We start from the raw sequence: 13,412 nt of genomic DNA, 5'->3' as shown, positions 1-13,412 counted from the left end.
AATGTTGAAATGTATTTTTCTTGCTTTTGTTTAGCATTTTTTCTTTTCTTTGCTAAATGGACTTCCGTATACATGCATACATATGTATACATGATCAAAATAAAAGTGCAGCCTATATGTCAACAACTATACATAAACGAGTAAGTTATGAACTTTGACTTTAAAACATTCACATCCTCTGATGATTAAAAACAAACTGATGGCCTGATTGATTGTAGCTACAGGACAGAAGGAGCCTCCTGTTGTTTCCAAATCCCAGCAATCACAACAGTGATTTTTTTCCCCCTTACCCGACTGCAGACTTAGCTGTTATCTCTTCAAAGATAAACAATGTTATATGTGTGAAGAAGGCTGGGAGCAACGTGCTATTATTTGTCCACCAGAAAATCATCCTGAGAAGAGAGCAGAAGACAATGTAGGATAAAAGGAGGAGACCTGGTGAAAATAGACAGCAGAGAGGAGCAGGTATTCTTTTTAAAAATCGAAAGAAGCTGAAGACCTTTTCTGGATTGGACTGACAGACTCAGCAGAATGCTTTGACAAGCAGCAGGGTGCTTTTACCTACCTGCAGAGCCGCTTTCATGAGAGTTGTTGCTTGTCAGACACCCATCACCCAACATGGGGCTGAAAACCATGACAGTGAGTTAAAGCATCTTATGCACTTCCGACTGAGCTAGGTGGACTATGGGACAGAAATGGACACATATAACACTAAAACTATAGGAAAATGTGGAATATGGCATTCTAAATGATGAGAATGACAGGAAGGATTAAGATTTATGCTCACAATAAAAAAACAAAACTGCAGGCATGACACTGGAGGGCAACAGAGTGCAGTCACCCTCCTTTGTACAGTTCTATAACCTTAGTAAGTATGTATGTCAGTAAGTGAGTATGTCACATGCTGAACACTTAAAAAAATAGGCAATATAAAATGCAACAAAAGACGCTCCCAGCCTGACAGTACAAGGTTTGGCTTCATTTGATTGCTTTCACTAAAGAACTTGTTTTGCAGACCTTGCGGTTAGTTATGCTTGTTAAAAGCAATAAATAATGCAGTGACCTTTCTAAGGCTTTGTGATGTGACTGTGTCTTAAGATCAGTGACTCAGTTCTTATGGAATGTAGATGCTTATAATACTGACGGCATCATTCTCTGAACATTTCTGGAACTATCCCCTATCATCCAGTGCATTTAACTGAACTATATTTAATTAAGAAAATTAAAATGAGCTAATGAAGACTATCATATATTACAATTTTGAAACAGAAGGAACCAGAGCTAGACAATGGACTTGGGATCAATGTGAGTCCTGTGATATGATACAGCTTTTTCCCACTGGATTATCAGAAACCAGATATAAAAAAAAATCCACGTTGGTTTCTGTACATCAATGACATCACAACTGACACGCTGTTCTCACTGAATTTATATACCATGATATCGATGCTTAAAGTCTGTTATAGAAACCAGAACATCAGTAATGTAGTAGCTCTTCATGCTAATATGTGAAGTACAGAAGGAAAGTGTCAAACCTGTTACCACTGATGGCTGTACTGTACAAACTAAAGATAATTAAAATCAACTGAGAACTTATGGAGGCTTGTGAACTGTCATATATGGGAAATTAATGTAGCTCACATGTTGAGTTCAGCAGTATTGTAGTTAGTAGTAACCATGGAAATAAAAAGCATGAAAATATGTGGACACACCCCATGTCATAGGATTAACTGGACTACCGACCAGCTGTTTGACACTCCCTCCAGCACTTGTTGATCATGACTAATGATGTCATGATCAACAAGTGATATGCAGCATTTGTGGTAAAGGGATATTTCAAGTTATCACATCATTCAGTGTTTCGTGAAAATTCTGTCTTTGTCATTTTTGGCATACCAAATTTATCAACATGGAGAATTTTTGATTTTAATAGCTAAAATCTTTGACTCTGTTTTTCAGCACTTTACTTTATTGTACTTAAGAAGTCATGAATTTTTAATCCAAATTAAAAAGAAACTAAATTTGACCCATGTCATGTTCTTTTTCTACAACAAAACTGTTTATTCTAAGAAAGTCAGACCCTGAATTGGACAAGTGGAAGCAAATAGATGGATAATCAGTGTAAGAATTTATTTTACTTTAAATCAGCCTTAAAAAATTTATTAAAAAGCAATTCAAGTAATATAATGCATCTGGTTGTTATATTTTGGCTTGAAACTGTATCAAACTGTAGAATTGCATAGAAAAACCTATAGTTTACATTATTAAGCACATTACATCATCACACTGACACTTACATGTTAGAGATATTGTTTAACTCATTTTTTTTAATTGAAGGTTTTGAAAGTGAATTATTATGAAATGGAAACTCAAAGCAACACTCTGTTGTGTCTGTTGTGTCTTCTCGTCATCTTTAAAAACCCCACTGGCTCCAAACTGCTAGCAGGGCAGCACACAGAGCTGCAGTGAAGCCAGGCTGGATGAAGGTGGCCCCATTGCACAGGTCGGTGCTGCAGCAGGTCCTGGTGACGGTGTAGTTCACATACAAGATGGAGCCCGTCTCGTTTCTGCACTCGGCTGGTTCTATACAGCCACGTTCATAGATGTTCAACAGGCTGATCGTAAACTCTGAGAGAGGAAAGGACAGTCCATGTTTGACTTGTTTATCTCGTTTTGGCTTGTTTTAGGTTATTCAATGTTTTCGATGTTTTTAAGATGTATTCTTTTTAATATTTTAACATAATATATTTTGAAGCTTGTAAAGCAATTTTTTTGGATTACATGTTAAAATTTGTTTTTTGTAGCACATGTTAAAGAAATGAAATATAAAAAGATTTATGTCCCTACGCTGGAAACTTTGACAAAAAGTCTGAACTGCTTTTTGACACAGTGAACAAATTCAGTGGAAAGTCTTATCACTGTTGTGAGAAATCAAAATGTAATTTTCTTCATAGTTCCTCTGTAGCTGTGCCACAGAAAGTTCTGGGTGTTTCTCTTACTTGCAACTCCAGTGAAGCAGTTAGTCTGAGATCCTGTGCAATTTACAGGATCAGTGTGCACGCAGTAGCCAAGGATCTTAAAATCACACGTCTCACAGGTGAGAGATTCAACTGTGGGAAAGAAAACAACGACCAAAAAAAGCAACTGTAAATAAAAAAGGTGCTGGAAAGTATCAGAAAGTGCTTTAATCAGCTGTGTCAAATATCTGACTCCATTTAATTACAATTTTATCAAAATAGGAACCTCCTTTATCACAAAGTACACAAGCAGAAGTTGTTTTTTAACCTGCCAAGGTTAACAGGCTGTTTATATAAGAAAGCAATTCAAGCTACATACCATGTTTTTCGGACCATGAAGCGCATGGGATTATAAGGCGCACTAAGCGAAACAAAACAGTCAGAGAAGTCAAATTTTACTCAACTCATTCCTCTTGCTTCCTCCACTTCCGTACCAGATTCATTAATGTTGAATTCTCTCGCAGCTACTCTATTCCCATGTTGTTGCAGTATATTAATGACTGACCTCGTATTGTGGATAGATTATCCCAGTTGTTTTCATGACTGAAGTTTAACCCTTGATGAGTGAAAAAAGTTAGCTGTGTAACAGCTCTGTCGCTAGCGATCACGTAGCACATCATTATACACAGCTAGCTAGTCCAAGCTAGCAGCTAGTCCAACTTAAGTAACCCCACAATTGATCAATTTATTAAAGCTGAAAGAATTTAGACAGTTTTTAACTCTCAGTGATGCCACAGTGTTTTGGACGGAGTTTTGGACCCAGATTACTTTGTGAGGCTCCCGACTACGGTAGCCGTAATGCTCCGACAAGCCATCAAGCAGTGCGGCTTCGAAGCTTACCAAAGTCATACTAAAACATTTTTTGAAATATTTTTGAGCACCGTGTACCACATAAAATCGGTTCGAAGTCAGTAAGCACAATAATACATAAGGCACGCTGTTGATTTTAGAGAAAATTAAAGGATATTAAGTGCACCTTATAGTGCGGAAAATACAGTATATATATATATATATATATATATATATATATATATATATATATATATATTAGGGGTGCAACGATATTCGTATCGATATTGAACCGTTCGATACAGTGCTTTCGGTTCGGTACGCATATGTATCGAACAATACAACATTTGTAATTTATTTTATCAATTTTCCTTCTGACGATGCTGTCTGTGTTGAGCGCTCAGTGAATCTGTGTTCGACTACTCCGCCTAGGCTGCACTGTCGAGCGCAGATCCACTGAGCGCTCAACACAGACAGCATAGTCAGAAGGAAGAGCGCAGGGCAAGCTAGCGAGATAGAAGTTAAGCTCTACTTGCAACATTCAGATCTGGCGTTTGGAATTATTTTGGTTTTCATGTGACGTATGACCCTGAAGGTAAGCGAGTCATGGACTAAAGTAAAACAGTATGTTGGATGTGCCATGCACTGCTCAATTACATTGGTGTGAACTAGTGTTAGCGCAGTTAGCTCGTTAACGTGTTTGCCGTCTAGCCCCATGCACGGAGCGATTGGCGGTAGCTCGTTAATGGAGATTTGCCGTGTTGTGGCGTTAAGGTCATTTCAACGAGATTAACCTGAAAGCACTAGTGGGAACACAACGAATATGACTGCACATTTACGCCGACATCATCCTAGTGCAAAGACAAGTGGAAGCAGACAAAAAAAAGCAAGCATGCTACTAACTTTAGCCGAGTCATTTAGACAGCTGTTAGCACATGATTCTCCTTATGCTGCTGAGAATATAGCCCAGAAGAAGCGGATAGTATAGCTTTTAATTTGGAAAGAGCCATTTCTCTGTAATAAACTCTCTTTTCCAAAGATGAGTGATTCCTCAATCAGATACAGGGCTTGCAATATCGCTAGCCCGACGTCCTGGGGCTAGCGATTTTTTCAGTCGGGCTACCAAAATCTATCTCTTCCCTGCCCGTCGGGCTATTGTAGGAAAAATATATGTCAATGCTTTTGCATTCTTTCAGAAATGTAGCTGGGTAATTATGTCATTGGCATCGGCGAGCCACTGTCAATATGTGACATATTGAAGTCGCGTTTGAATTTGCGCTTGTTTTTTTGCTTTCACTTTGCAATCGTGCGAACTGTGTATAGAGAGCGACAGCACTGATCTGTGAGTGATGATAATTTGTGCACCAATTCCTCTGACATCGTCTTATTAATCGTTAGCTTACTATGCAAACATGACAAGTGAAATCTCCCGCAGCAAGCTTAAACATGTGAGAGGTTGATCGCGCAGAGAATCGCTGAGCTTATGTGAGTGAGCGTGTAAAAGCATTTCAGTTCTGCTGAGCCAAATAAGACAGGTTAGGGTGAAGAAGTGACAGCCAAAGAAAAGCTTACCACAAAACGGAGAAGTTATGACAAATCAGACTATAAGGCAAAAAGAAAGTGCAGCTTTATGGTTTCATGGACAAAAGAATTTCTGTGGCTGCAATATGACGAGCTAAATAACCAGGGCTGCACATAAGTGGTCCACAGGTGCGCATTCGCTGTCAAAATAAAAAACACGCACAAGGGTTAGGGTTAAATTTAAAAACTGTACTTTTGAGTTAAAATATATATTTATAATTTTAATAAATGACAAATTAAAAATGCATGAACATTTTTTTGTATCGAAAAAATATCGAACCGTGACACCGAAGTATCGAACCGAACCGAACCGTGAATTTTGTGTATCGTTGCACCCCTAATATATATATGTGTGTGTGTGTGTGTGTGTGTGCGTATATATGGTTTGTGTGTCTCTCTCTGCATTAGCCCTGCTAACACTTGCGACCTGTGACATCCTCTGACATCCTTTCTGCAGTGGAATTAGGGAGGTGCATTCCAACTCTGTTTCACAAGTAGATTTCTTTGCTTTCACCTTTGTCACGAATTTGTGACAAAGGTCAAGGGTTTAAGTTTGGTGACTATTCGTCATCTGCAATCTACCTCCTAGATCTTTTTTCCCCAAATGTTTTGCCTTTCATCTTTCTGACAAACTCTTAACAAACCAGTCTTTCTACCTGCATTTTCTCAGTATTCAGAATGACTTCGAGCAGCACTAAATGCCCTCATTGTGATTCTGTGGAAACATTTACATGGTTTTAACAACACTGCAATTGTTGTGAATAGTTTTCATTACAAACAGGTGACAGACATCATGAGAAAACGACAAACCTTATTTTATGGGAGGTGCTGGACCATTACATCATGCTAGAACAGGTTTGGTATTTTGAGGCATTGATTCTTGATTCTAAGAGCTCTATGTATGCTTTGTTATCTTAAAAGAAAGTGGCTGCATTAGAATAGAAATGTTTTATGATAGGATAAAGGTGATCACTTTTAACATGTCTGTGTGAATTTTTAGTGGCCCTTTACTTTAAGGGAGCAGTCCCTGACCTATGGTCGAATCACAGGCATGGAAACAAGGGCAAATACACAGCATAGAGTTTGCTGATGCTATCGTGCTGACCTTCATTTAACTTTAGCTACAACTCTACTCAATTCTTTTTAAAAAAAATTGTTAATAACTGATAAAAAATTGTAGGTTGCGAAAGGGGTGAACTTCTTCAGCTTATAAAATTGGGCATCTCATGAAACATTTGAAATACAAGTGGCTCTACACCATAACAGAGCCACTGGATCACCCACTGTAAGATCCAAACCCTTCTACTATGGCTTCATGGATGCTGCAGGTTAATCTCTTTCTTGACCCATGAAAAAGTTTATTTTCCATCAAACTCATTAGTCGTTTTACCACAATTCACAGATTACTGCCTGTGAATTCTACAATTTCGGTGAAGACCATATCAGATGTAAGTCTGAACAAAGTAGTAGCAGTGATCCTTAGGCATTATGAATGGAGGGTTGTGGCATGAGCTTAATGGTCCTTTAGCCATTTCTGCTCAAGTTTAAAATACACTTTTGTTTATCAGATGGTCAGAAACAACAGGAAACTGCACAGGCTTCTATTAAATAGGAATATGCAGACTATTTGCCTTACCTATACATGGGTCAGCTGACCCATGTATAGGGCCTAGACACCCTCCAAAAAGCCCGAGCTGAGCCAGATAAAACCCTATTATCGCTTACCTTGGTTCTTTTAAGGATATTCTAATAACAATTTGGAAAAAGAGCAGTGTAAAACTTTTTAACAGTCGAGTAAAAACGTTTTGAGGTTATGAAATCAGACCCATCAGAAACACTGAACAATATCCTCGATTGTTGATTTGAAGTCGTAAAAAAATAAATCACTTGATCAAGGTATTTATATTTATACATATTTTCAGTTTTTCCCAAGACAGGATATACACATTTTAAAGTATCTCTGAAAATAACCAGTAGTCCAGTAGTAAAGCAAAGAAAAGCAAGCAAAAAAAACCTCCTACCTGTAACAAACAGAGTCATTACTGCTGCACAACTCCACAGTAAAGTTTTCATCTTGATGTTTCCAGAAGTGCAGGTGAAAATACCAGAAAGATAACTTTTATTTTATTTTTCTACGAACTCACTGTTACGGCAGCTGTGGGAAATCTGATTTGACGAACAATGCAGTCATATCTTTGTTCACTGGGGGAGTTGTATCAGAAATACACGTCAAGTGGACTGATAAAGTTTGCAAGGAGTGACATGAGTGTTGCTAGATGAATATGTATAAGAGAAAGTAAGATTAAAGTAAACCTATTATTTACTGTAGGGTTTATGTATCAGCCCATAATAAAAACGTTATCTGATCTTTATCAGGTCTTGATTTAAATATATTAAATGATTTTCAATTCTGAGATGAAGAACAACACATGACATATTACACCATGTCATTATTTATAGATTATAAACTAAGGCAAATTTCAGAAGCAGTGCACGAGCATGAGGTGTTCAGTACTGTGGCTGCAAAACAAGCCCAAGTCATCACTCTTCCAATGCAGTGCTTTACAGTTGGCATGAGCTGATTGTGCTTATTCACCAAACGTGGCGCTTGCATTGTGTTAGCGAAGACCTGAAAGCTCCAGACCAGCAAACTGCCAAAATGTCTACATTTTTATTACACTTGCTGGGGGTCAGTTAATCGAGTGCATTTGATTAGCAACACCCTACTTGATCTGTTTAATTCAAATGGAAGCAGTGAGGGTGTACTAAATTTCTCACCCACTGCTTCTGCACAACCAGATACAAGAGCAAAGGATGATCATTGAGTACATTTTTCTCATTATTTTTACACATACACAGGACCATTTCCAGCTCCATCTTTTTCATCTTTAACTCTCCTAGAGTAGCTTTGCATAATTCACAATTTACAGAACCATGAATGAACAGTCTGAAATTCAGTATTTAGACAAGCGTGAAGGAATTATTTGCACATATGTTTGAAGCTTTGGCAACATTTAATATGAAAATCTACCCCATTGTTGCGCTGTTAACCCAATATAAAGAGGAGCTGGCAGCAGAACTCAAGACTGAATTAAAGTCTTCCTTTACTCAACTTTAAGTTTGACCAGGTTGGGCTAGAAGTGGATGAACATGGCCAGCGTTTGTCTTCGCTCGGGCTGGCAGCGGAAGATGCAGGTCAGCGGATCAAAGAGCTCAAAGAAGCACATGGTGACCTCCGAGAGGCTAACTCCAAGCTGGGCGTCAAAGTTATCGACCTAGAAGGCCTCAGCCTTTGGAAAAACCTACAAATACTTGACTTAGCAGAATCCACTCAAAGTGGCCGCCCAACTGACTTTTTCGTCGCTGCCCTCTGTGAAATCTTTGGTGGGGATATACTCGCATCGCCTCCAGAAATTGACAGAGCTCACCGTACCTTAGTGCCGAAGCTAAAACCGGGTGACCAACCGCGACCAGTGATTCTCCACTTTCACGTGTTTCAGACCAAATAGCTCATTATCCCACGTCAGAGGGGAGTTCTCAACTACTGGGACCAGCGGATTCGAGTTAGACTCAACTCAGTATATTTTTCTTGCCTTCTTTCTGGGTTCTTCTCTCCCTTTATCCATTGACAACTTTACATCTAATCCGATAATTCAGCACTCCCTCAGGGTGTGGGCTCAGTTCAGGAAACATTTCAATCTTAAGAATTTCTCACTTCAAAGCCCCATCCAATCAAGTCACCTATTCCTCCCACCAGCTTTGGACAATTTGTTCCAGGTCTGGTTTAGAGCAGGTATTATCTACTTTAAAGATCTCTTTATACACAATAAACTAGCATCATTTGATCAGCTGTCAGTAAAATACATTCTTCCCAAAAATCAATTTTTTTAGACATTTACAACTCAGACAATTTTTGCAATCCCACCTCTCCAATTTTCCAGAAGCTCGAGCTGCTAACTAATGGACGAGCTCCTTAATTTGCAACTGTCAGGCAAGGTATAATCTCCCGCATCTATAACAAACTGTGCAGTGTAACTTCAGCTCCCTTTGAAGGCCTCAAATCCACATGGGGGAAGGAGTTGGGTATAACTATGTCAGATGACGTATGGAATTCAGTCCTCACTCTGGTAAGTTCCACATCACTCTGCGCACGCCACTCCTTATTCCAATTCAAGGTAGTCCGTAGGGCCCACTTGTCTAAATCCAAATTAGCTAAGATTTATCCTAGCTTTGACCCTCACTGTAACAGGTTCTGGTATGATGATGCCAGTCTTACCCACATGTTTTGGACCTGCCCTGGCAAATTTTTGGGAAGAGGTTTTCTGCACTCTGAACAAGGCTGCCGGCCTGAAACTGGCTCTCAACCCCGTACTTTCTCTCTTTGATACAGTAGGTGAGGATGATAAGTATATTACCGGGATAAAACGTCGGGTGCTGTCCTTTGGTTCCCTCCTGGCTAGATGTGCCATTTTGAGAAGTTGGAAGGCTCCATCCAAAATAAAAAAGGCACATTTTCTGACAAACTTGTCTAACCTTAAATTTAGGGATGTTCCTGCTAAATAACAGATTTGCTTATTCCATAGATGTTCGATGACCTACCACTGTAGGTTTTACTGTGTTAATGGGAATGTGAAGTTCAGTTGTGTTGCAGCTAACTTCTTTGTGGTTTGCAAGGAAAGGTTTTGTTAGTATCAATCGCCCCGATTCTTGTGCTTTGTTAATTTTTTTTTTTTACCTAAGTTGCAACATGAAAAGTTCTGTTTTGTATTCAATGTAACCAGTTTTTGTGTTTCCCTTTGTTTTTGTTGTCATTTTTGTAAACTGTATCCACAATCAGTCAAATAAGAAATACTCTGAGGCTAAAGATACTTTTTAGAACTTCTTTTATTTTCATAACATAGTCATTAAAAGGATAAAAACAAAAAAGGAAAGCAACAACATGGAAGACTTAAAAACTCAATGTTTCCCTGAAACATCTCATAGATTAACTTTCATGACATTGGCACTGGAGGTTTGTGTTTTATGTGACAAACAAAACTTCGCTGCATGACTATGCATATAAGTTTACTTAATAACTGCTGAGATCCAAAGACTTCATTTTAGATAGAGTGTAAAGAACATGTTTTTTCTTAGTTTTTTGGTACGAATGGCTTTAGCTAGCATTGTGTGAAGTTTGATCACAACATGCTTCCCCAAGCGGAGGCCAGGACGGCTGCAGCAATGGCGGCAGAAAGGGTGATCTTGGCAGATGGGGCACCGCTTGTGGGGTTGCAATTATCCGTGGAGCAGCACGTGATTGCGAGGTTGTAGCTGATTCCCAGCAGGGTGCTGTTAGACGTAATGTTGCAAGCTGTAGTGTCACCTCGGCAGCCCCGGCTGGTGAAGCCTGAGAAGCTGGTGAGTGATGGGAAAGCTGGAGAGAGAAAAGTTATGTTAGGCTATTGAGACTTACAGAGGTGAAGAATGGCATTTAAAATATATACAGTATAAAGTTTATTGTATTTAATCTCTTTTTTTCAGTCCTATTTTAATACTGCACTTTTGTTTTTATAACCTTAAACCAGTTGAACTGACTTTTCTTTAAAGCACAGCACCTGTTAACTAGTAATTTTCCACTGTCACCCAGCTACCACCACACCCTACTTTGTTTTGGCAGCTGAGGACATCGGGTATGTTTTCAGATACATTTGTGAAAGTAGATAGGTATAATTTATGTGATTCATTCCTGTGCTCACTAGCTGTGATGTTTAAAACAATCAGGAGGTGACCTACCCACGGTTCCAGTATAGCAAGTGCTGGTGTTGGTAGAGCAGGTCTCTGTACTGCTGGACAAGCAGAACCCCACAAGGCCAAAGCTGCACTTTTTGCATGACAGGGAATCCACTGAAACACACAAAGGAAAGCAGAAAATTGAACATCATTTTGACAGGCGATCAGAAGTGATTGACATATTCGCTTGGCAAGGAAACGGTCACCGGTTACTTTACAGCCAGAGACACACATCCCTGTGTTGGTCATCCGGCAAAATCAAACATGTGGCACTACCCAGGGTGACAAAGGGAGTAGCCAAAAGTATTTTTATCAGTGGGGGGAAAAAATCAGGTTGATAAAGCAGTCAAGTTTTTGTTTCTGAGTTTTTGTGTTTTTTCCCCTGTCCAGTCAGTTTTGCCCTGCGCCAGGTGTGACTGAGCTCAAGGCTCAGACACACTGCAATGGAAAATGTCTGGTCTGCCACACCCTGTACACAGGTGTGAGCAACAGCTGTCAGTCAGTCAGCTTTATATGTTAAAAGGCTATCATCTCAATTCAGTACAGAAAAATCTGTTAACAAAAACACTTTCACTAAATGGGACGTCAAAGTAGGTTTTATTTAATTTGGAGGATTGAAAAAGAGTCAGTCTGCTGTTATTTTAGTAGACTTGTCATTAATCATAAATACACCAGAGGCCTGAACTTTTATAGACCTCACCCTGAGCAGCAGCTCAGTCAGTTTGGGCATTAATTATTCAGATAGTTAAAAAAAACAGCACGGGCAAATATCCAAATATCATATAACGTATGAATTCTGCTTCCTGCATGCCTCACCCAGGCTTCGCAGCTTGGCAACACACACAAAAAATGTCTGCATTTCCAGAATGTGAGAAAGAGCATCTTTGGGCAAAGCTGGAGCGGATTCTCCTGACATCGTGTGGTGCTCATGTGCAGTTGGCCCAAACAACACAAAGCAGGCACAGTGTTTGCCTCTGACGCAGTTACAGGAGTCTTACTTAGATGTTACCGTGAGGAGAATTTGACCAGTTTTGTCAAAAAACCAACAACATCCCATCACTCTCGATAGTCCCTTAACCAGCTGTCTTCTGTTTTTTTTTTTTTTTTAGTGCCCTGTGAAGTGAATGATTACCCTCAACACAAAGAAAAAAAAATTTTAAATGCTGGGATGATGGCAGATGTTTTATTTCTGAAATTATGGAAAAATAAATAAAAACCACCACAATAAGTTTGCCAGAGTCCTGAATTTATTTTTACCCTGCTACCAAAATAATTTACTAAAGACAATGATTTTTATCACCAAAAAGGAACTTAGCACTTGTCTAAAGCATTTGAGGAAAAAAAGATAATTTTACACCTTTTTTAGCTCCTCTGATTACCTTGTATTATATAAGATATCGTAATATTTGTTATTTTTGTAACCTCATTTTATCATTAACTAATGCAGAGAACTGATTGGATAACCTTACCCAGCATGAAGGATGCAACAGCTGCGATGACTGCAAGCACGATCTTTGCCATCTTGTGTTGATTTGGTCGTTGGCTTTGAGTCCTCAGAAAGTCCTTCCACAGAGAGGCTGCTGGCTCTTGGCACTTCTCGATAAACTGATGAGCTTGTTTGGTGGGGACAGATTTATGTTTGACAGCTGAAGGGAGTGGACAACAGTTTTTTTCTAAGCCTTTTGTCTTCTTTGTCACCTCAGGTGGACGGGAGAGGGAGTGCTAATGAGTGAAGGAATGCCATGAATAATGAAAGCAGTGAGGCTGAAAAACAAAAGAACAAAAAAAACAAAAAATAAATAAAAAATAAAAATAAAAAACAACTATCGACTAAGTGGTTCTTCTTTGCAAGTAAAATTTGCTTTTATTACAGAATAATTTAATGAGAGTTATTTCTAGGTTTACCCCCTTTTTTTCCCCCCCTCTAGAAATGACATCAGAACCCCAGAATAATCTTTTTAATCTCACATATGACACATCGATAAAGTCTCTCTCTGCACAGTGGCACTGAAACCTGGTTAACCAGTAAATCTAGCAGTTTCACAAAAAGAAAGATTTGTTTCATCAGCAGTAAAGAAATCAAACCTGATACACACGTCTCTCCAGTTTCAATAGTTTTATTTAAAGACTTTGAAGCATCAAAATATACATTAACACAAAAAAGGATCTCTTTTGAAAGTATTGCCAAACTAGCTATTTTAACAAACGTTTTTGCAAACGGGAAAATGTGTATATGAAGACAAATCCGATCAAGAC

The 13,412-nt window shown here is 38.9% G+C and overlaps 1 protein-coding gene across 1 annotated transcript; it reads right to left on the bottom strand.

The window, feature by feature from the left end:
- Positions 1-735: 735 nt before the first annotated feature.
- On the bottom strand, positions 736-7,647 carry LOC120726361 (sperm acrosome membrane-associated protein 4-like). The gene is made up of 3 exons (XM_040019874.1): positions 7,409-7,647; positions 3,000-3,110; positions 736-2,628 (listed from the first exon to the last, which is right to left on the bottom strand). Exons 1-3 carry the CDS (start codon positions 7,458-7,460, stop codon positions 2,414-2,416), a joined length of 378 nt encoding a protein of 125 aa, XP_039875808.1. The 5' UTR covers positions 7,461-7,647; the 3' UTR covers positions 736-2,413.
- Between the last annotated feature and the right edge of the window lie 5,765 nt (positions 7,648-13,412).

This window comes from Simochromis diagramma, unplaced genomic scaffold (genome assembly GCF_900408965.1).
Source record: "Simochromis diagramma unplaced genomic scaffold, fSimDia1.1 OVJJ01000753.1, whole genome shotgun sequence".
Lineage (NCBI taxonomy): Eukaryota > Metazoa > Chordata > Actinopteri > Cichliformes > Cichlidae > Simochromis > Simochromis diagramma.
Note: the sequence above shows the minus strand (reverse complement) of the source record. Positions and strands in the feature narration are given on the sequence as shown.